Source organism: Passer montanus, unplaced genomic scaffold, assembly GCF_014805655.1.
Source record: "Passer montanus isolate IOZ18808 unplaced genomic scaffold, ASM1480565v1 scaffold29, whole genome shotgun sequence".
In the NCBI taxonomy this organism is placed as follows: domain Eukaryota; kingdom Metazoa; phylum Chordata; class Aves; order Passeriformes; family Passeridae; genus Passer; species Passer montanus.
The window spans coordinates 121,292-145,227 of NW_024367596.1; the positions used below are offsets into that span (position 1 = coordinate 121,292).

The 23,936-nt window shown below is 39.4% G+C and overlaps 2 protein-coding genes across 2 annotated transcripts in view; one reads left to right on the forward strand and one right to left on the reverse strand.

Annotated features, from left to right (window-relative positions):
- Positions 1 to 3,524: 3,524 nt before the first annotated feature.
- On the forward strand, positions 3,525 to 13,083 carry TM4SF4 (transmembrane 4 L six family member 4). Its single transcript, XM_039713748.1, has 5 exons — positions 3,525 to 3,880; positions 4,124 to 4,213; positions 6,305 to 6,438; positions 8,978 to 9,167; positions 9,393 to 13,083. The coding sequence occupies exons 1-5, from the start codon at positions 3,707 to 3,709 to the stop codon at positions 9,408 to 9,410; spliced, it is 606 nt and encodes a 201-aa protein (XP_039569682.1). The 5' UTR covers positions 3,525 to 3,706; the 3' UTR covers positions 9,411 to 13,083.
- The window catches only part of WWTR1 (WW domain containing transcription regulator 1), a 39,553-nt gene continuing 27,959 nt past the window's right edge, over positions 12,343 to 23,936 (reverse strand). The window contains exons 3-6 of the mRNA XM_039713746.1: positions 22,325 to 22,503; positions 17,593 to 17,726; positions 16,930 to 17,042; positions 12,343 to 15,855 (exon numbers count right to left, since the gene is read on the reverse strand). Coding sequence (XP_039569680.1) covers positions 15,671 to 15,855; positions 16,930 to 17,042; positions 17,593 to 17,726; positions 22,325 to 22,503 — 611 coding nt within the window. The 3' untranslated portion in view covers positions 12,343 to 15,670. The remainder of the gene's footprint in view (positions 15,856 to 16,929; positions 17,043 to 17,592; positions 17,727 to 22,324; positions 22,504 to 23,936) is intronic.

The following is a 23,936-nucleotide window of genomic DNA, read 5'->3' on the forward strand; positions in this document are numbered from 1 at the left end:
AGAAAGAAGTTACAGGAAACCAAGCCCAGTGATAGCATCCTGTGACGCTTCCCTGCAAAGCGGGGAAAGAATAAATGTATATGGTAAAAATAGGAGGCAGATTCATCTGTTTCTAAAATTTGAAGCAACTGGCATAGTTTCCTAGGTATCTCCTGCTTGTTTGCTTGCTTTTGTAAAGTCAAGAGGAAGAAGAAAAACTAAATTACAGCAGGAGGATGATGGTACCTAATCGACAGTTCTGCACTTCAGCATGCATAGTGACAAGAAGAATACATAATTGCAAATGCTGTATAACCACTGTAAATAATAATTTGTGCGACTTGGCAAAAACTTGTAACATGACAATAAAGAGCACGCAGCCCCACAGAGAAATAAGTAACAGGTAACCCTAAAGGAAACAATTCCTTTGTTCTCTTCATTTTTGAAAATACCTTAGAATACCTTAGGTGGAATTTTTGTCCTCATTATTAAAAGTACTTCAGTGGTGCTTAGATGGTCCACCGCAATTCTGAAGTTCCTTTGTTTTCTCTTACAGACATTGTGGATTACAAAAAAGGCAATTTCATTAATACATAACAATATACTTTTCATACAAATGAACAAATATAAATATAACAAGATTCAAGAAATGTAACAGTAGAAAGAGAGAGAGATTACGTACTTATAGTTATGTAATTTTTGCTTATTTTAAAATAATATAAATTAGAGAAGCATCAGAGACTGCTTAGAGCCCTCATGCCCATTTGCTACTGGTTGACAGTTACTTCTGGACTGTTCAGAGTACGTCTTCAGGAGAATGAAGGAATGGAATTCTATTAAAACCCTTACAGGCCACACTCCATGTTGAAAAGAGCATTTGTGGGAAAATTGGCAAATGGGCAGTGGGGACATGTAAAACACAGACATGTAAAACAGAACATGACTGCAGAACAGCAAAATATAAAGTTGAGTTACAGTACAGCTGAATACAGTAATTCTAATGTGCCTTCCAGCCCACTTCTCCTAGACACTCATCATCAGCATACTTGGCTTTTCTGTATTCATGGTGATGTGATGTTTGTGTGTTACTGAGGACACCACCCAGTCCAAGCTACATTTGCCATAAGCTCTTATCTGAGCTTTGACAAAGGTCAAAAAGATATGAGGGAAATACTGTGTACATCAACAGTCTGTCCTCAGAGCTCGGGAGAGTCCAGCAGTTGGGACTGGGACAGGAAAACCTGTCATGAGAAAACCCATGAGACCTAGATTTTCCTTAGGCATCTTCCCCTCTCTGCTCTCAGGTGCCTCACATACAGCCAGGCCCCACGTCTGACAGAGGAGCCTGGGAATAGGAAAGGGAATTAATTTCTCTCATGCCAAAGCTGTGTATACGGATGCAATAATGGCTTTTACTTTTGTACATACATAGCCCCATTCTCAGTTTCTCACTGACATGCATTGCACATCCATGCATTTCACGGGGAAGGAGTGGCTGACTTTCCAGCAAGAGCAGCAGGTTCTGCCCTCTCAGTACACCCCACTGGATGTACCCCTTTACTACACAGCTGTCAGAGCTGGAGGGATTTTTGGAGTTCTCCAAAGAAGAGCTTGTGCTAATGTGATCCTTCACTGCAATGAAGATTTGGGTCCCATGAAGGGACACATTTTTCAGCTCATATTCCTTTGCACTCTCTCAAAAGGAAGAAACTTGGTGCACAGTTTACCAGCCTCTCTCCAGCCCTCAATGGAACTGCACAACACCAAGCTTGCATTGTGCTAGATGCTAAGAGCAATTTGTGTTAAGAGCAATTTGATGCAGGAATATCCTTCAGTATTTCTTGCTTGACACCAATGTGTCATCATATATATTTTATAAATTATTATATATGTATATATGTAAATGCATACACACAAGTTTACTAGAAACAGCAGAGGCTTGAGCAGACCTGTTTTCTACTAGGCTAGTGTAAATCCCATCCTACCTATAAATTTGTACGTCCCACTCCTTCCTGGCTCAGTTTCAGGGAGGGTCAGTTCTTGTCACAAGCTTATCAAGCTCCAGGTATCCAAACTACATTTAGACTATGGAAGCAGCCACACAAATCACAAGAGCAAGGACTCATGACCTTGGGCATTGTCTACTCAGTGCAGAGGAACAGCAGGGTCAGACACGCCAACACCCAGACACGGCTGGCAACACACTGGCAGCTCCCAGGGCCTGGCAGAGACAGCTGCTCTGGCTGAGCAGTGTGGCTGCAAAGGGCCATGCTTTCCCAACTGTACCAAACAGCATCTGTTGCTCTAGCGAAAACACTACTTCTAGCAAAAACTTTAAGGGGGATCATGATGACACATGAAAAACAAAAACAGCACAACCTCCAGAAACTGTTTGGTAAATCATCAGCTGCAGCCTCCTGTGCCAAGAACATGGAATGGGGATCTTCCAGTCCACCAGGAACAACCACTGTCACTGTCCAGGCTGTTCTGCTAGATCTGCGCTTCATACCAAGAACCTGTTACTTTATTCGTGTTGTGTTACGTGCCAACTTGAGAAGCCACTCAAAAATTTGTCGTAATAAATACCTGAATAAAACCTTTTACAAAGTAAACTAGTGTCATTTCCTCAGAAATCATGACTCTGCTCAGCACTACAGTCACTGCAATTCCTAGGACTGGTCGTCACAAAAAAATCATCCTCTGGTATTCCTAATATAATAACAAATGCATATGATTGGCAGTAGTGACAATCATTTCTTGCCATCCTTTATTGAATAAGCTTAAGTTTATTTGATACGAAATATTCTCCTATGAAAGTAAAAAAAATGTGTGAGTTATCGTAAAACATGGCATATGCCATAATTTCAAAATACAATCTATGGAAAATACTGTCAGGTTTTGATTTGTCTTCATCATATAACTTAATATTTGGTGAAGAGGGCTATTAAATATTAGAGCATTTCTAATTCAGTCTTTCCTGCAGTCTTCCATCATGTAGAGCACGAAATGACAAAATAAATATAAAATCAACCTTTAATCCCAAAGAAAGAGAAGAAACGCATGCCCTGAGGCACAGTGCAACTACCTACCACCAATAAATGTTTCTCATCTTGCTACAACCCGAGAACTTTCTCGGGTTTGTGGATGTGTATCTTTCTTGGTCTAAAATGGCTCATCGTTGTATTAGCTAGTTTCTCTACTATTTCAGTTAGAGAACTGTGTCACGACATGTAAAAACTTGGACAATGAATATGTTATTCATATAAGCTGATTTTTATGCATTTTTATGTCAGTCCATACAAAAGAAGTATTTTCTCGTATGAAGAAAGATCATGTGTTGTAAAAATGATGATCCAGAGCTAAGACAGGAATCAACCCATGACCTGAGCCCAGATTATGAAGTGTGTCAGCCACCTTAGTAAAATATTAACAGATTTTGTGGGTTGTCATAGTAAAATGAGAGGCTGCCCTGAGCGTAACTTCATTTACGGACGTTCAGAAAATTGACATCACGGTTTCAAGGACATATAAAAAACCAGCACAGTGCATTTTCGATTGACTGCAGGAACACTGACAGGAGCATTCCACAGGCTCAACTCCTCTAACGGCACAACAGAAACTGGATTTTGCAAAGTACACTGAGAAGCTTCTTTTTATAAATCACTTCTGAGAACATCTGAAAGATTTTATTTTATCTTCAACTGTGTTTGCAATTATTTAAAGAAGCATGTGCACGGGAGGCTGTGCCAAGTGCCTGGGAGGTACTCTCATCCCCCTGGCCGTGCTTTGCACCCTTGCTAACATTTTGTTGTTTTTCCCTGGAGGAAAAGTGGCTGAAGACAGTACACACATTACAGATGAAGTTTGGTACTTTGGAGGGATCTTGGGATCAGGCATATTGGTAAGTGTCTAAATTCAGACATTTCTACCTTCCCCCCACCCGCAGCCATGACTTGCATTGTTAAATTTTCTCAGGACTGCAAATTGCTCTTTGATAAACAAATAAGTTATAAACCATCCAAAGGTTTGGCAATAAGTAACTTAAACTAATGATAAGAATATAACCCCCCATATAATTATTATATTTTAAAGAAGATGTAATTTGAATTCATCCCAATTCAAACTATATTTCTGTTATTCGTAGATGATCTTCCCTGCCTTGGTATTTTTGGGCCTTCAGAATAATGATTGCTGTGGATGCTGTGGGAATCGGAGCTGTGGAAAGAGGTTTGCGGTAAGTGAAAGGAAACATGGCAAAAAAAGTAAAAGCTAAATTGTTACTGATACATGTATTTTCCTCTCACAGTCATTGTGAGTCTAGATAGAGGCTGTCTTGAGTGTGGGACAAAGAGACCTGCCATTTGCTTGAGTGCTGGGAAGCAGAAACAGCAGGCTGTAAAAATTGTATTATGCCTCTGATGTTTTACCACAGGTACCACAACAGTATGGCCTCATTGGTTTTTGCTATCAGGATAGCAGAAGGATATCAAGATACTTATAGTTACTATCACAATTAAAATTTATTGCTGAAAGATCTACATTTTGTTTTGCAGAGTACAACAGTCCTCTCCTTAGCCATTTTTTGTTGGCAGCTTTTAAAATCACCCTGGCAGTTAGACACTACATTCCCAACTCACTGCAGGCCCACAAAATGAGCTGTATCTCAGATTCACAGGAAGATTTTCAGGAAGGTATAGACCTCGAGAGATCACCTAATCCAACCTCCTACTTCAATGCAGTGTGGGCGAGGCTCCACTTTGAATTTATAGCTTATTTTCACATCAAAAAGTTTCCAAAGAATACTTTCAGACACTAGTAAATATCTCAAGCTTTTTAGTTTAAAAATTAAGTCAGAAAAAAAAATATTTCTAGTAGGAAAATATGTCTTTTGGAAATAAATTCTCTGGATCAAGTAGATCATTACAGTTTTTAAATAAAGGAACACATTTTCCACTGAGGAAAAAAAAAAAAGGAGAGGAAAACAAATAGGAAAAGATTCATGCTTATGAGGTTGACCAAAGAGCTTTCCCTAAATTCTCTCTTCGATGCTGTCTTCATGCAATACCAACAAAACAGGCTGAACTTTGAGAAGGGGGAAACGGAGCCATGTGTTTATCTTTACAACACTGCACGATCCATTTTCTGCAAGCAGTGAAGAGAAGCTAGCTGAGTTTTGCAGAGCACACACCACTCCACAAGCACCCAAGCACTGTGGTGTTTGTGCTGCCCAGCCAGGGGGTGACCAGGGTCACACACAGGGGCCAGGGCCAGCATGGCTGAGTGGGGGCAGCCTGCAGGTGTGTGGTGCTGCCTGCAAACCAGCCTGCCTTCTCTGCTGGCAGCGTGCTAGAGTGCAGCTGACTGGGGAGTGTTAATACACTCAAGAGTACCAAGTACACTGTACTACAAGAGTCCTATGGGCCTTATCACCATCAGCATATCTGAGAACCAAATTTGGTATTTTAGCTGAAATCCATTATTATGATGTCTACTACAAAAGCGTAATTTTTAATTTAGCCCTGATAGATATATCAACATAAAAATGCATGCCAGGGCTCAAGACAAGAGTCTTGTGATGAGGTCTGAACAAAAAAATCACATTGGACTTGATGATATTAGAGGTCATTTCCAACCCAAATGATTCTATGACATGAAAGTATTGGGTTTTTCTCTTCACCTGTATCACTTTATTCCAATAAAGAACATAACCTTAGCCTACAAACTGCTGTGGCTACAAGTATTTCAGAATTCAGAGCATTAGTTCTTGCACGATTTACTTACGTATTAGTATATATGGAAAATTCTGTAACAGAAAACCAGAAAAATAAATACATACTTTCCCAACTGTTCCAATTGTACTACTAGAGCTTACACTGATAACTACCTGTGAGGAGATAAAGTATACTAATATGAAACCTAAAGGGAGACTTGGGAAGGAAAACTATAATTATTTGATCCAAATATAACCAAGATACCAAAGCTAACTTGTAAAGGATACTGTAGATTTTTTTAATGCCTTAAGTGGTCCAAGACTTCAGTCTTCCTTGCAGTCTCCTGAGAAGAACGTCTGGCCGCAGGGGAGCAGGAGGCCCCAGAGGGGAGCAGTGCCATCTGCTGCCAGCCCCTGCCTGCTCTGCCTCAGGAACACAGGTTCAATGCTGCCAAAGCTTTAAAATACCAGTACAAGAAAGCGTTATCCATTTACTATGCAATGAAAACTAATAGACTTCAGCTGTTCAGGTGTTGATTATTTGACTATTAACAGCTGAATTCAGGGAACAGCTGAATTTAGGGAACAAACATAACATTATTTTTTCTTCATCAGATGTTTTCTTCTATAATATTTGCTGCCATTGGAGTCCTGGGAGCTGGATACTGCTTTATTTTGTCAGCAGTAGCCCTAAACAAGGGCCCTAAATGTCAAAGTGGAAAAGAATGGACCTACCCTTTCCAGGCTGGGTAAGACAAGGCAATCAGAAAAAAAAATATATATATACATGTTTTAAGTTTGTGAGATGATTCAAATTCCAAATCCATTGTATAAAAATGGGAATGATACTGCTTGTCTAAATTATACAAGCTCTTAGAAGTGCTTGCAGCACACAGCAAGACTTCATAAGGTTCAAGAGCAAGTAAAAACTACCGAGTTTCAAAAGGGCAAATAAAGAGAAATGCACAGCATCTTCCTAGGTTATTCTTGGGATGATAAGCAACATACAGGGATAAATTCCACTTCGATGAACAGAAATGACACATTGAGACACCTCTCAGAGTCTTGAAGGAATTGGCTGATGTAATTGCTACGCCACTCTCCATATTTGAAAAGTCCTGGCAGTCAGGTGGAGCCCCAGGTGTCCGGAAAAGTGGAAACAATACACCCACCCTTAAAAAGGGTTGAAAGGAGGACCCTGGGAGCCATCGACCTGTCTCACCTCTGTGCCTGGGAAGACCATGGAGCAGTTCCTCCTAGAAGGTCTGATGATGTACATAGAGGACAGGGAAGTGATTTGTGTCAACTAGAATGTGTTCACCAAGGGAAAGCCCTGCCTGATCAATCCAGGGGCCTTCTATGATGGGGTGACTCCATCAGTGGATAATGGAAGGACTACAGAAGTCATTTATCTGGACACAATCCCCCACAACATCCTGCTCTCTAAATTACAGAGAGATGGATTTGATGGGTGAACTGTTAGATGGAGAAGAAAGTGTTTGGATGGTTGCATCCAGAGGGTGGTGGTCACTGGCTCAGGATCCTTGAACACCAGTGACAAGAGGTGCTCCTAAGGGATCCCTGCTGGGACTGGTGTTATTTCATATTTTCATTAATGACACAGATGGAGGAGGCTACCAAGATGATCAGAGGGATGGAACACCTCTTCTGTAAAGAAAGGCTGTGAGAAATGGGATTCTTCATTCTGGGGAAAAGAAGCTTCAGGGTGACCAGATTGTGGCTTTCCAGTACCTGATGGAAGCCTACAAGAAAGATGGAGAGGGACTTTTTATAAGAGCATGTAATGACAGGACAAGATAATGGCTTTAAACTAAGAGTAGGTTTAGATCAATTACTAGGAAAAAAAATTCTTCCCTGTGGGAGGGGTGAGGCACTGGCACAGGCTGCCCAGAGAAGTTGTGGATGGCCCATCCCTGGAAGTGTTCAAGGCCAGGTCGGAGAGGGTGTGGAACAATCTAGGACGGTGGAATGACCTGACCATGGCAGGGGGATTGGAACGAGATGATCTTTCAGGCCCCTTCCAACCCAAACCATTCTGTGATTCTATGACTATATGGAAATTTAATGGTATTCAAATAACTACTAATAATAATATATATAATATTAATAATCTATGTATAATTTTATTTTGGCTATGGCATTTGCAAGCTGCTTTTTCCTCATGCTCTGCTACTCAGACATGTTCACTGTCATGTATATTTATCACTTAACCCCACCTATCCCACTGCTCAGACTAAAGTCAAGACAAGTTCAACAAACAGCACAATGTGCTACTGAGGAGAGCAGATGTGATCAGAACAGAATGGCAAGGGCTGCAGTACACTCTTCATTACCTCAGAACCTCTAATACAGTCTGACTCAGTCAAGAGTGACCTGGCAGCATTTCTTACATAATATACAAAAACATTTTACTTCAGGGTAAAAAAAAAAAAAAAAAAAAAAAAGAAAAGAAAGAAAACAAGAAGTGTACAGGTAGAGGATTATTTGCTCATGGGCCAGTGAGGGCCAGAAACCAACTCCCTTGGTCTCATTCTGAGTTTTTGGAAATATGCTCTGTTTCAAACACAGTTTTGATTGCAGTCCAGAAATCACTTGACAAGAACACAAGTCAGCACTAAGAATATGCATATGAAATATAGCCAGTGCTTAAGCAGTTTACAATTAAATCAAAATGTGAAGGTAACAATTATGGAGGTTATTACCTTTACTTTAGATGAGGCATCTAAAATAGAAGAGCTGTTATTTTCAGCTCAGTGGGCAAGAGGTGACATGCATAATTTCATTATTTGTTTTGATAATTCAGTTGTTTTGATTACAATGTACTCCCTTGTTCTCAACTGTACTTTGAGATACTGGATTATATGTCCTGATCACAGTCCCCCACCCATCCCCGCACACAAAAAATGCTGTAATCAAGTGAAAGCAGGAAAAATGCCCCTGACAAAACACTGGAACAGATAAAACCCATTTGGCACATGCTTGGCTAAGATCTTTTCTTCCCAAAACACAAAAATGGTTCAATTGTATCAAACACATACTTGTCTCTAATTGCTCCCTTCTGATGTCTTGTTTTTCCCAAATCACTTGCTTCAACTTATCTAGAAGCTAAACTGAAGTCAATTTCTAGATAAGTAGCACTGGTGTGACAGTGGAAATGCACCGAAGTGAACAGGAGCTCGGCCATGTCGCAGCAGTGACAACCTCTGAGTGGTGAGAAACTCCTTGGTGAGCTAACATGGTCTTCCTAACTGTTGTGTTCTCACGTAGGGATTACCTTGCTGACCACACCTTGTGGGTGAAGTGTACATCACCTGATAATATTGTCCCATGGCACCTGACCCTCTTCTCCTTGCTGCTGGTCATGAGCGGGATCCAGGCAGTGCTCTGTGGCATCCAGGTGGTGAACGGCCTCTTCGGGACCATCTGTGGGGACTGCAAATGCTGTGGATGTTGTGGGGTGAGCAACTGATGCCTCTCCTTTGTTATTTTGTGTGCTGATGAGTTACATACACACCTCTAGCTGACAACCAGGAAAAATAAACTGGCCTTCCCCCAGCTCCATGGTCATGTTTTCTAACATACTGCCAAAACCATACACTGTTGCCATTAGGAAATAATACAAGCCTTTGAAAGTCATAGCAATAGCAGCCAGGAAATTACCTCCATGTTTTTATTCTTCCAGGGAGATGGAACTGTCTAATGAATAGGAATGTTGCAGACAACCTCTCTCCAGGGAGAATCCCTTCTGCAGCTGCTCCACAAAGCAGCCCTCAGATGCACTGGCTCTGGCTAAGAAGATGAGAATGAAGGGCTCCTCCTATCACCAGTGTTATGAAGCCCCGACTCCCTTTCCAGCCCTCGTGAAATCCCTCATCATGGAATAAAATAAGTGAAATACAACTCTCACATTTATATTTATTTTTGTAAAACAGCTTCCATTTAAAAAGAGGGTATTCTCAGGCAAGACACAAATTTGGGTTCCAATTTTATTCAGGTCAGTTAAGTAGCTTGTAAATCCTCAAAGCTTGCAATCTATACATGAGCACAAATGCTGTTTATTAATCTCTTTGTATAAGTTCAATTTAGCTGTATTTGGCACAGTACTATGAAAGAGAGAGGAAAGACAATAGAGAGTTAGCTCAAAGGCAAAAGTACCTTTTGGAAAGACCTTTTAAAACTTTAAAAGAAAAAGCTTCTTCCCGAAGGAATCAAGGAGAAAACAGAAGGGTTTGGAGACATTTGAGGGATTCACATAAACTAATTTGCTTCTTCAAAAAAATTCTGAAACAAATTTTCACATACCAGCTTGCCAGGCTGGATGTCTCAACGCTTCTCAATATTGGCCATATCTGTTTCCTAAAATTTTACTGCTGAAAAAATGATTCTGTGGCCTGTGCTTCCAGAAAATGTATGCCATGTACTGTGTATTTACACTAGGAGATATCTGAAGAATCCAGAATTACTTGAAAGCACTATGCAGAAATGTTAAACAGTTCAATATAGGTACTGAGAATTATGTTGTACAAGATGATAAATTACAAAAAAAAACCCTTTTCAGAAACAGCTGTCTGTTCCACCTGTTCTACTGCATTGCCCAGGAACTTGAGAGCACCCTTTAATTCAACACACACTGTGCAACCATCTCACATCTATTATTTCATCTGTGGTGACAGCTGTCCTGCACCTCATCTCACATTTGTCCTGTTTGATTTTTATGATGCCTTTGGGAACAAGGAATGTTTCTCATCAGCATTCAACAAAGGGATGGGTAGCTGCATAGCACACAGCTTTGATATATCTATCAATAAATAGAGTACATAAATCTTTGTGGGAGATGGGATAAGAAATAACAGGCAGCAAGCTATGATACCTAAAACCATAATCAATGAGCTCCTGCTTCTAAGAGACACCCAGCTACATGATGGCTTTCTAATATGAGCTAATATATAACTGATATTGACACAAGGCCCACACATTTAATCTTGTGATCCAGACTGCATTCACACCTTGGCCTTCAGGTGTACTGAAAAAGGGTAAATGAGCCAGAACCAACGGCCCAGCTGAACTCACACTTTGAAGTGCCAACAATGATGTTTCAAAAATCTATTCAGTTAACATCTGAGCCTCTCCCCTAGCAGTGACGTTCAAGCAAATCTCACATCTGTAGTGTCAATTCTGCAGTAAGTGGAGATTGTTCTGTGTTTTTACTCAGCAGAGCATCCAGAAAAATGAAGGAGAGGGATTAATCCTAGAACCTCATAACAGAGAATGATGTAAAAAGCCAGCATTAATTCTTGAAAAGAAGGCACAGATAGAGCGCAGCACTAGGAAGGGACAGAAAGATGATGGTAAGAAAGAAGCCACAAGCAAGGATAACTGAAAGTGTTAACAGACCACAGGAACCCTGACCAACTTAAAGATCACATTGTGTTACAGTGTGTAGAAATATGAACATACACTACGACAGAAGTAAAAATAGTAGCCAAAAGAAAGAATATTAGTATTCTTTGTAAAATCTCAGAAATACCCATGCTGGCTGAAGCTTCATTATTCACCCATTAGGAGTGCCTGCTGGGTGAGCAGGGTGCTGAGAGCATGGCAAATTCAACACTGAATGGCACTGTTTTAGCTGAGAGCTATCATAAAAGGATACACATTGGTTATCTAACAACTCAGATTACAACATGTGGAGTATGAGCATGTGATTTTGAGCCCATGCACTTCAGTGGGACAAAACTGATTAAGCCCCTGCACAACTGAACTACATACAGTTAGTTCTCTTTTTTGGTTGTCTTCAATAAATAGACTGCAGACAAATGATACATTCACCACAGGACAGTGTCACCTTTCGGGGAATGATGCATTAACTGGAGACTCTTTGCAAAAGGTTCAGCTCTAAAGGAGGGAAGTAACATATACAATGTTGAAAAATTATTTGCTCAGCCCAGAACAAGGGATGTTTCCTCACAGCATTCCAGTCTTGAATGTCCACCACCTGTCTCCAGTTCAGCTTCAGCTCCCTCTTCATCAACTGTACATCACTCACAGTATAACCAGTGGCAAGGCAAACAATGCCAAACCACGGAGACATTCCAGCTGTCAGAGGGTGGGAAGGCTGGCTTCTTCCATTATCCTGACATGGGTGGGGTCTTTGCCCCCATATTTTAATTCAAATGTATATTGAATTGAATATACATATTGAATATGTATATACATATATGAATAATTGACTATACAATATAAAATTGAATATTTTAATTCAAAATGCATGCCTTTTCTACAGAATAGTATGTCTGCACCTTTATTCTAAGCAGTGTTTTACCGTTCCCTGGGAAGCCCATACTAAAACCCTCAAAGCCCCCCCTCCCGTAAAGAAATTATTTTAAATAACCAATATGCATCCAAAATCTTTTAAGTTCATTTGTATTTTTTCATGTAAAAGATCAAAGAAATAATTAAATTTTAAAAAAAACAACAAAACAGAATCAAACCCAGGATACAACAGTTTGATCTGATTGCCTCTAGTACAATGTATTGCAAGGTACTAAAAATTAAAAATAAATGCTCACACAAGTCATATAAAAATGAAAAAAGTAAATAAAATAGTTAAAGAACTAGCATGTACATGGTTGTATGTATTAGGAAACAATTTTATTTGGACAACCACCCACATTTTCCTGTAATTAAAATAGAGATTTAAATCCTTCCTTTCCCCCAAACAGCATTTGTTGACAAAAAGTCAAACCCAATCCCTCCCCAAGTTACATTCTAACAGGATTACCAGAATACAAACTGTAATTAACCATGTCACATTACTTCTGTATCATCAAGACTTACACATTCCCCCTCAGGAATGGTCACAGCAAAATTGTCCAGCTGGCACATTGGTTGTATTTATACTACAAGTAGACAGTGTACAATTTAGTACAGTAAATGCTCAAAACCTGAAATAGTACAGTAAAATATTGTCAACAATAAATTTATTTTCATATTACATACGCTTTGAATACTGAAAAATTCTGCCATGAGCCTGTTTAAAGCCAGAAACTCTTTTAAAAGGTAACTTTGAAAAATAGATTTTATTGTCATTGCACTTCATCAGATACATTATCTCCGTAACAAAAATTAAAAGCTGACAGTGTAAAGAATCACTTTTAATTTAACCAAGATTTGTTTCATGACTGAGTAAAGATCTAACCTAAGATTCTGGCAGTTGTTTCAGCCTGGAGTGCTGCCCCACACAGTACCTTCCTGTTTCAGATCTGGTTTATTAGGCAAGTAACACAGAAACACAGTTTATGATTGCTTTATCCTTTTAAGGTCTTTGCACCAAGACACTCAAGCACCAGAAATACAAATAAAAAAGGAATCAGCCTTCAGCTTCACAATTCTGATAAATACCTGATGCGATTTCACTAGAAAGTTGTATTAGTTTTTGCCATACAAAGAACAGCCTTTGGCTGACAACAATGCACATGGCTGGGCAGGAATCAGCACCAGCTATCTCACAGAGCTGCTAGCCAACCTGCTCAGAATATCCTTTGTTATGACAAACTTGCATGTTCAATGGTGCAGACCGGCTAGCAAATGAACAAACTGCATTCCCTAGGCATAACCTGTTGATAGGCACTGCCACCTGGGCCACACCAGCACTCAGGTCCACAGCTGCTGTGGGTCATCCCAGCACAGTGCCTGTCGGCTCCTTATGCCAAATCAGCAGTGCTGGTGACATGGCCTTGAAAGTTTACCACAAGATCTCCAATTCTTTACCAACATCAGTCATGGTACTAAACAACAAAGCCTTAGGACCATCTATTTTTCATTTAGGCTGACAACCTGAAGAAATCCTTAAAAGAGAGAGTTCAAAACTAATTACAGTAATATTGGTCAGCCCTGCCCGGTCCCCTGTTTATTGAAAAGAAGTTTATGCTATCTCAACAGTTAGCAAAACTAGCCAGAATAAAAAAAAAACCCCAACTAATAACCCCACGAAATTATAAAAGAAACACAATGCCCATTCAGCAATTAAATTCTGTGCAGACACAACTACTCTGCTGTTACATCTCTTTTTCTATTAAAAAACCCCCAAAAACATTTTTTTAAAAGCTACTTTTTACTATGTCATAAAATGTCACAACTGTAGGTCTTTGCCTAATATCTCTTTTTTCAAAATTTCAGTGTGTGTGCTTTTTATTTTCCATCCTGTAACATCATGTACACTTAGAAGTTCATCACAGACATGGTCATTTACTTTATTGAGTGCTTCTCTTAAGTTTTTCACTGAACACCGAAGATTCATTTGCTACGTACCCCTGTCTGTAGCCATTCTTCCCAGCAAGGATCTACATTTATTACCTCATCATTCATCTTCCAAATCTACTCTGTATTCCCACCACTTCATCGCTGACCTGTTCACCTACCTTCACCCAACCAGATGGAAAAAAGTCTTTAAGGGTCAATATTCTGATGCATCAGTAAGATCTTGCTAAGTGTTATCTGACCTGGCAAACACACATTTAAACTTAGTGCTACATCTCTTCTCTTTACATAGCCTGGATTAAGCTTAGAGAGAAATTATAATGCCTTTCATAAAATTACCTATTCTTCAATACAAAATGCTTATATCCATTAATTATAAATAAGATAATTTCAAAACATTTAAGAATATTCAGGACTTCATTTGCATTTCAGGGGAACTGCAGGTTTAATGTTCTTGATGTCTCTCAGTCCCAAACCTCTGAGAAGGAAGTTTTGTAGGATATATAACAGGCAAGAACACACAGCACATGCCTCATGTCCTGTGCACCAGTTATGGTAAGTGAAAGACATGAAAACTAAGCAGCTTTACCAGGTGAGTCCCAATGCTGCTTTAGCAGTGCCCTGATGAAGTTCCTGGTTCTTTTTCATGTATAGAACTACATGTATTTTCACACTGTCAGTTAAAAACATCACTGAAAATAGTATGAGGAAGGTTTTTCTCCCCCTATGTATGACATTAACAAGTTGTGCCACATTTTCCAGAACTGATTTTAAAAGAATATTTTTGCACTTAAGATACTTGCCACAGATTTTATATATATAAAAAATTGCTTGTTCATGTGTTAAGTTACAAAACTGTAGTGCTTAATATAATAAACTAAAAAATCTAAGAATTTTTAGAAAATGCTTGTTTATAATACATTTCTTTGTTTTTAAAAGGCAACAGTCAGTGCCAGCCTGGTTTATTTTGTAACATTATTGTAGTGTAAAAATGTAAAAATTGCTAAACAATTCTGGTACTTTGAGACTAGAAGTAATTATTTTCTGAAAACTATACAGTAATTGAAAAAAAGAAACTGCTATAGTATTGTTTGTGCCTTCACAAATTATTATGTTTGATATGGATCATATTTGAGCTGCATTCTACACAGAACAGTTAGTCACTAAGAACTAAAAAAGCTTTTTAAGGCTTAAGTAAGTTGATTTTAAAAAAGCTTCAGATAGTATTGTCATAAACATAATAATAAAACTGCTCTCATGTCCTGATGATTTGCACTATTTTTGAACCAAGTGACCTAGGAGTTGGCTTTTCTGATTCACAAAGGGTCTGTGATGTCAATCAGTACCCAGGAGATCAGTCAGGGATATGCACAAACATTAGCCAATTTCTGTCCTAAAAGTGAAGCATTTCTGCCTGGTTTGAGAAGGTAAAAAAGTACACAGATGTGTAAAGTGGTATGGGTTTTTTAAAGAAATATATATCCATGTATGTATTTTATATATAAATATATATATATGTATTTCATACTTAAATTAGTATCAATCAAATTCAGACAGATATTAAACTGACCATAAAGATGATGTAACAAAAGTCAATAAGGCAGCATGTTGTATCTCTTGAGGATATTCAGATATTCTATGCCTACCTCAAAAGGAAAAAGAAATCTGAATTGCACTGTAGGCCCAACAAGCATTGCTTGATTACAGCCAGGTAAGGAAGGGCTCGTTTTTGTTAAGCACTGACTCCACATCGTTGAGAATAGGGATCAAGTCTTCTGACTCTAGAGTCCCAAGATCAACGTTTGTCCCTGGAAGACAGTCGAGGAAATCAGGGAAACGTGTTTGTTGTGGATTTATGTTCATTGTTGTCTGTGCTATAGTTTCTCCTAGGAAAAATAAAGAAGAACTTTTGAAGTACAAAGTCTTACTATGAGTAATTTAAAACAACAAAATTGACATAAAAATTGATTCCCCCTTTCCCACGAGTACTTGGGAGCACTCCTACTCAACACACACATGTCAAAACTGCATTTAGGTATAGAGTACATATTCTCCTAAGAATACATTTCACATTCTTGCTTTGATCTCAAAAGCACAAAAGGTCCAAAGGTCCTTTCCAGCAGCGCTCAAAGCATCCAGCTCTGGTCTTCCACGTGGGAAGCATGACAGTTTCAAGTTTGTTTCCTGGTCTGCCCAAGAAGCAGCAAAGGACCCTCATGTACACTTCCATCCTGATCCCTGCACCAGGGGCAATGCTGTCTGGAGGAAGAACTGAAAAAAGTGCTTTACAGCAATTTAGGTCTGTAATATTACTCTTTTTTTTTTTTCCCCCCATAAATTAATAAGAACAAGCATGAAAACCTTTAATAGATAAATCTTTCAATCTCTGCATAATACTGAATTTCTAATGACTTCAAAAGGAACTTTAGGTGAGGAAGTGCTGAGAATTTCACTCTCTGAAAAAAAAACTTTGATTTCCTAGTAAATTATTTCAATATTTTAAACACCATGAGGACAGTAACATAAAATAAATATGTATCAAAATGTAAGCTAGCTAAATACATTCTATTTGAAGGCAAATGCAACTTTGCCATTGTAAGAGACTTACAAGCAAGACTTATTTCCCAGTCAGAAAATGTATTGATTTGTACATGCAACCCATAACAAGCTTTTTTGTCCCCCTACCATGGACAATAGTACGAAAACAGAAATTAAGGCTTGCATTTTCCAGGTTTTATTTATTCTGTTTAATATCAGACTGAGGTAAAAGGGCAGAATCTGGATCTAAGTTAAAGCTGAGAACCCTCGGGGCACTAAGCACCTTCTAGGCATTTTCCCCCACAGTGTTGGTCTGTTCTCTTGATTAGGAAAGCTGGAGATTATCATTCAGCTATGCAATTATAAAACATTACTAGTCATAATACATGGATTATACTTTAAGCTAAGTCTGAGTATTCTACCTGTATCCATCTCATCTACGTTGCTGAGGAAATCTTCAGGTGTTGTTGGTATACTGTAGCATCCCAATCCCAAGCCACTGTCTGTACTCTGCTCCCTGGAGTGGTACGGCCCACTACAAATTGAAACATGAAAAACACTCAGTAAAGATGCTCTGATAGACACAGTTCCTGAGCACAGTGTTAGAAGAGAACACAGGAGATTACATATCAGAAATGGATACTGAGTCATTAAGCCTCATCCTGTAACTGTGGGCCACTGATCAGCCAACATAATATTTGGGTCACATCACCCCAAACAACAAAGTAATTTAAGCGAGGTCACTCTTAAATTTTGAAATACACACACGCATAAATAACTCTCTAATTGAAATCAGTTCTGACAGCCTAAAAGGTTGTGTGTACTTACACTTAAGTAACATACTTATTCTACCTAGTCTTCCATATACACTAACAATAGAATTAAAACCACCTATTACAATTTATTGCTTTTTTTTAAGATTCCTTCTTGAAGCATAAACTGAAAGATTTCAGGCCCACCACTCAGCCATAACCCCTGTTTACAGTAAATAAAAAAGAAGATGATATAGGAACTATTTTAGAGAGACACCTATAATAGCCTTGAGAAGGCACCAGAAGCAATTGCCTAATGAAGAATGAACTTGCCTGTTCAAGAAAGGATCAGATCCATTATTTGTAATAGGCCTCATGTCCTGTGTCATGGCAGGGGTGTTCACAGCTGTCTGAACTGGGACCATGCTTTCTGATTCCATAGGAAGTTGTCTGCAAAGAGCAGCTTCCTGAAAAGACAAATAAATATAAATGAAATACCGTAGTCACGTAATAAGCGAACACATTAACATATACACTGAAGGAAAGTAATTCTGAGTGATGTCATTGATGAGTATTCGTTTACACTGATATGAAGAAAACCATTCTGTAGACAGACAGTGTCTTTCATGCCCACCTGTGCTGACTTAAAGCACCACAGAATCTAGCTATCAGTCCTACCATGTCTGGAAGGCAGTCCTGTAATTCAGCTACCACAAAATACTTAACATGTTACAAGAAAACCACTGGAACCAAGACTGTGACTCAATAATCTTTAGAATGAACACTCTGCCTAATAATAAGCATTTGCTTAATGACCTGTCTCATGTCTGCTATCTGCAGGATGACAAACAAGCAATCAGAGCCAAAGGAAACTTATTTTGCAACTCTTCCTGAAAGAGAAATTCTTCCAGCATTATCTCTGTGAAACACACATGACATCTAGTGGTACAGAGTTCTATATAGAAGTTGTCTGACTCCAACTGGGTGTTCCAAACAAAAATCCTAAGATCTTAAAATAATAAAGCTGTACTTATTTTTGCCATAATTAACTCAAGTTACTTTTTTAATGAAACAAGCAAAGTAAATATCTCATTTAAATCCTAGTAGAAAACTTCTCTTCTCTGATTCAATCATTTGGTCTCCCCAGCACAGAAAGGATCAACAGGGCTTCAAAGCTAGAATGTGATGTTGTACTATGTTTTCAATTATTTGTTTCATTGAGGAGGAATGGTCTAGTCTCTTTGTGAGTAATGTAACATATATAGGTGCCCATAAAGGCAGAGTTCCCTTTATAACAAAATTATCAATATATTCACTGATAAATTATAGTTTACATTAGATGGTGTCGGTATTTAGCAAGTGTTAAGAACAAACATTCTTAAGATTCTTAATAGCTTATGTATGATAGGTTTATAATTAAATTTGTGAAGTGACAATTTTAATTGTGACATTTCTACTTAGAATTTGATCAGCTGGAGTCTGTGAAAATGTACAAACCTCAGAGAAGGGGAAGGTATTTTTTTTAGCTGTCCACATGCAGATATTTTCAGTACATTTTTTAAAATATAAGAATGACATCTACAGCCACACGAGATTTAGACAGGCCATCCAAAGCAAAACATCTGTAAGCTGAAAAGCCTGCAGCACCATAAAGAAAAACTCCCACTATCAGTTACATAATCTAACTTCCTGTCTCTTCTTTGTTGCAAAACCCAGCGCATTTATTATGGAGTTACTTGATTGACTCTCCCTTGGGGAATGGCTCAGCTCCCATGTCTTTATTTCAACATATTGCCTGTTGCTTGTAGTATTAACTGCATGTGTACTTTTAAAATGTGGAACAACAGACTCTTGCACACTGGAGTCAGATTTGGCTGGGGAAGCAGACAGAGCACTGGCTCCACCATACATGACATATGTTCTTCTGCTGTAGGTCATTTGTTCAGAAGTCACATTACAATTTTAGTACTGCTACAGATGTCAGATTCCTTTGCTCCTTTGACATTATTACAGCAATGGTAATGGAGAAACTACATAATATCCAGAGCTTTATGCTATCTTATTATGTCCTGTTCTCTATTCTAAGTATGACTACAAGGTTTTAAAGAAGAATATTTGTAAATATCCTACCCTAGGATGAAAGACTGGCAAAAAATGGCAGAGATGTCCCGCAGCCCTGTGAGCAGCAATATCAGTCTCAGCCATGCCAGTGAGCTCTCAGTCTTTCATTTCAGGAGGGTGCCTCCACTGTGGCCAGAAGAGACCATCTCTCGCATTCAGCTAAGAAAGGACCAAGTGCCTTTAATTATCTGCTTGGCACTGTGATACACATAAACCCAAAGAAGACTTTCAAAACAAGTAACAAAATAAAATAAACTAAAAAACCCCACAGTATTCTGATATCAAAGAGTCATGTCAAAAACTTCATGAGTGGTTATCTTCAAAACACTTTTAAAGCTTCACAGCTTTAAAATCATTCAACAGTGAGTTGAATGATTCACTGGCTCAGAACACAGTTCTGATGTAAACCCTTTTTTAGCTGTATGCCAGACAAGCACAGAAATTTCTTGTCAAATTTCCTGGAACTCTTCTCAGCAGAGCTGACCTGAGTTCCATCCTTAGTTGCCAAATCCCCATTTCCAGCTGGGGGAGATGAGTGAGAGCATTTTTACAGTGCATTTACATTGCTGGTAGGTGGAATTCCTCTTCTGCCAGTCTTCATACTTAGGGTGGAAAGCAAGAGATGTAGACATTGCCTGTGCCACCAGTAAATCACACCCTCAGCCAGTCTGTGCAGTGGAAGGAGCACAGCGGGTTACTTTTCTCTTCAGGTTGTAGCAGGCCAGTAAAGTCTACTCTGCGAGGACAAACAGTAATAAATGCTCCTTTGCATGTTCCTCCACTGCTTCTTCAGCCTTTTCTAAGGCCCTGTAACCTTCTGTGGACAATTTATGCAATAGGAGCCCTGGACCAGAAAGAAGCATCTGAAAAGTGTTGCATTTTTGGGACTATTTGTACACTTCAAATGTATGCACAAATACAGTGCATGATGGCCCTGGTGCACACAGACAAGTGCTGGGGTACCTTCTCTGAAGGACCTTTCAGAGATTTCTGACTGACATTACCTCTACCAACTTCCATTTCCAAGAAGCTCTTAAGTAGCAAGCAGATTCTGTCTTTTCCTTTGGAAAGCTGGCAGAACCAAATTAGTATAAAAGAACATTAACTCCTTATAGAATAATAAAACTGAGTAAGGAAACCTTTAAATAGACACTATCATACTGTTTTTTTGAAATTCTGCCCTTCTGGCATGTACTGAATCTAGAGTTCTAGGGTTTCAGCAACTACATGAAGAGGAGAACAAAGAAGGAAAGAAATTCCCTAAGCCAAGAGTTTCAGAGCTATGACCTCTTCCTGGCTGGGCATGCTGCTCCACCCCAGCAGCTGCTGCCAGGAATGGCTGTGGAGAGCCAGCAGCTGCTACTGGGCTGAAAGGTTTGTGACCCTCCAAAAAATCCTTCCCCTCTCACTGAAATGCTCAGCTCTTCCTCACAGCTGCTAGTAGCAGCATACACCCTTACTCAGCATTTTTCCCTTAGATAGGTTACACTAGAAAAGCAAAAACAGCAAGGGAAGGCCAGGACAGGAGTAACTGTACTTGGACAATGATGACCCAAGAGCATAATTGCACCCTCAGCTGCCAGGGTTCCGGATTCTGAGGTTACTGGAAGGAAGTTCACAACTTTCTGTGAGGAAGAAGAGATTTTGCATCTTGCTTCCCTCCCTAAGAGTTACACCAGTTGCAAAACTTCGTAATGCAAAGTGATGCTGTACTGCTTCATGCAATGCGGAGCTTCAACAAACAACAAGGACAGGGTGGCACTGGGCACAGTGAGTGAAGTCTATGAGTATGGCACAGCTGCAGAGTGCTGTGAATGTATTGGTTTCAAAGTCAGCAAAGCAGCAAAACCTTCCCTTGTGTTAATGGCACAACTGTTTTGAAGCCTAATTTGCTTCAATTTGCACCTTGAATCAATAATAGAGCCAAAGAAAGTAATAATAACTAAACATGTTGTTAGCATGAAGACAATCATGACTAAGCTCCTACCAAATATCCCCACTCTCTTCTCACATCCATCTCTGTCATGAGCTCCTCATGGGAAAGGAGAAGCCACACAAAAGACTTGAGACCACCGCTCATGTCAGGGACTGCCACTTTAATCTTGTGAAAGTTGCTGTTTTTAAAGGTACTTAGAATTGGTAACTGCAGCATTTACAAGGCTACAAATAATTATATGTTTCTTGATAAAGTGTACTTCTTTCATGCTGTTTTTGAGAGAAACAGATTATCTTTTCCTTTTTTCCACTAAGGAAGCCGATTAATACGCCACACAAAGACAACACCACTAGTGGACTTGTCTGTAACAGATGAAACACAATTCTTAAAACTTTGTTTTCTTAAGGCAGTATAAAGGAAATTACATATCTATTTTGTACAGTATGAGGTCATTATATAGAGCTGAAACTTAAGAAATAGAACAATAAGCAAAACATCCACAAATAACCAACTCTGAAAAGTCTTCAGATCAGAGGTATTCATGTCAGATGTGAATGTGATTTTATTTTAACTAAAAGGCAAAGGGTGCAAATCAAGAGAGTACAGACTGGAGTCGAGGACAATTCCATATGCTCTTCCTTTATCCTGAGTGAAGTATGAACATGGTCTCCTATGCAAACCAAGTTAAACTGCACATGAATCAGTGTTAGTTGCCCTAGTTGCTTATGGACAGACACAGAAGAGAATTGGGCCCTTACATGACTATTAAGAAAGACTGGTAAGAAAGATGCCAGGTCAGTAACTTCTGACTGATGGCCATCCCGTGTTCTGTTCAGTTTTGAGAAAAAAAAATGAAATTATCTGTTTATATTAGCTTTTTGGTGACCCTTCTGTAAAACCATAGTTAGTCTTGACATAAAGTAACAGAACTACTAATTATACTTGTTAAAAATTTGGTTGCATGGAACTAAAAGCTCTTGAACAAACCAAGAGTATCTTTGGTGTTACCTGTCGCAGTAACTCCTCCTGACGCATCCGAATTCGCTCCCTCTCCATCTGGATTCTCTGGAGCCGCAGTTTCTGCTGCTGCTGCTGCGTGGCCAGCGCGCCGGGCAGGGTCAGGGGCTGCGGGGGGCGGCTCGGCTGCAGGGCTGCGCTGGGGGGCAGCTGCGGCTGCGCGGGCACCACTGCGGGAACACAACAACCAGGGCACCCGGGGCAACCGGCCTGCCAACACCGGCCCAGGACACGCTGCTCTCTTACAGGAACGCGTTATTAGAACTGCTGTGCTTCACACGACTGAGAGAACTGCTCCATCTGCCAAGAGCTGCACTAGCAATTGCTTCATAAATGATTTTTAATGTTCTGAGTGTATCAAACAGTAATACTTACAATACAACACGTCTTTATCCTGGTATGTTCAAATATTTACCTAATGAACTAGTAAATAACATTTTTTAAATTGAATATTCCTAAAAATACGTGCCTATAATAGGCAGTAAACTAGTAAAAATATTTCAACTTAACATTTTCTTTACTGACAGATTTAAATCTATTATTACCAAAAGTAATTTCCAATTAACAACTGAAACCTTTTCCGTTAGGATATGACCCATCAGTCGCCCACCTTTGGTAGGGTATTCTCAAGGCTGACAGGAGAAGAACATCATAGATGGCAGGGTTAGAAACAGGACCTTTAGTAAGCAAACCTGAGTTATACGCAGGTAAACCCCATCACTTGTGCTGACAGAAGGCTGTTGATGAGCAAGTTAATGCTGCTTAGATTGTTAATGTTTCTTAAATCAGCATCATCTTTTCTGATCAAGTTCAGAAACTGTAAATCAGAGCAGAATTCTCTGTGAGATGGACATTTTTATTCACAGAACTGCTATGAAAGAAACTTTAAGTTTGTGTAGCTCTCTGCGTGTCACTCTGGTGCCAACATGTCACAAAGCTAATAAAATGCCCTTTCTCCTCAGACAGCAGTTATCATTCCTGACTTACCAAGACAAATTTCTTCCCGTTTATGTTGCTAAGAATAGCATCCAGCATTGGAATCCTCCAGACAAGCCAGGAGTGAAACACAGTGAATTTTCAACATTTTAACTCTATGATTTGTTCAGGATCCAGGTTAGATTTATTACTGATGCAGATCAGGCCTAGCTGCATGGACCAGGTGAGAATTAGTCCTGGGTTACCTCCAGGGCCAGTCTGGATCTAAGGGCAGGTTTACTACCTGTAGGTGGTGCAAAGCCTACACTAATAAATCCTTCTGGACCTTGTGGAAAGCGTGCAGGCAGATCCAAACCATCTTTGCAACTTGCTTCCAGAAGCAGGTGTTCTGGAGAATACAGCACAGATTTATGCTAGTGTGTCATCCCATGGGAGGTTTAGATTGAAGATTAGAAAAAATGTCTTTGCCAAAAGGTTTGTCCAGCTCTGGCACAGGCTGATCAGGACAGTGGCCCATCCCTTGATAACTTTAAAAGCTGTGTGGTTGTAGCACTTGAGGACTTGGGTCACTGGTGGCCTTGGTAGTGCTGGGTTAATGGTTAGATTTGAACATCTTTGAGAGCTTTTCCAACCCAAATGATTCATTGACTCCAATTCTATCAGATCT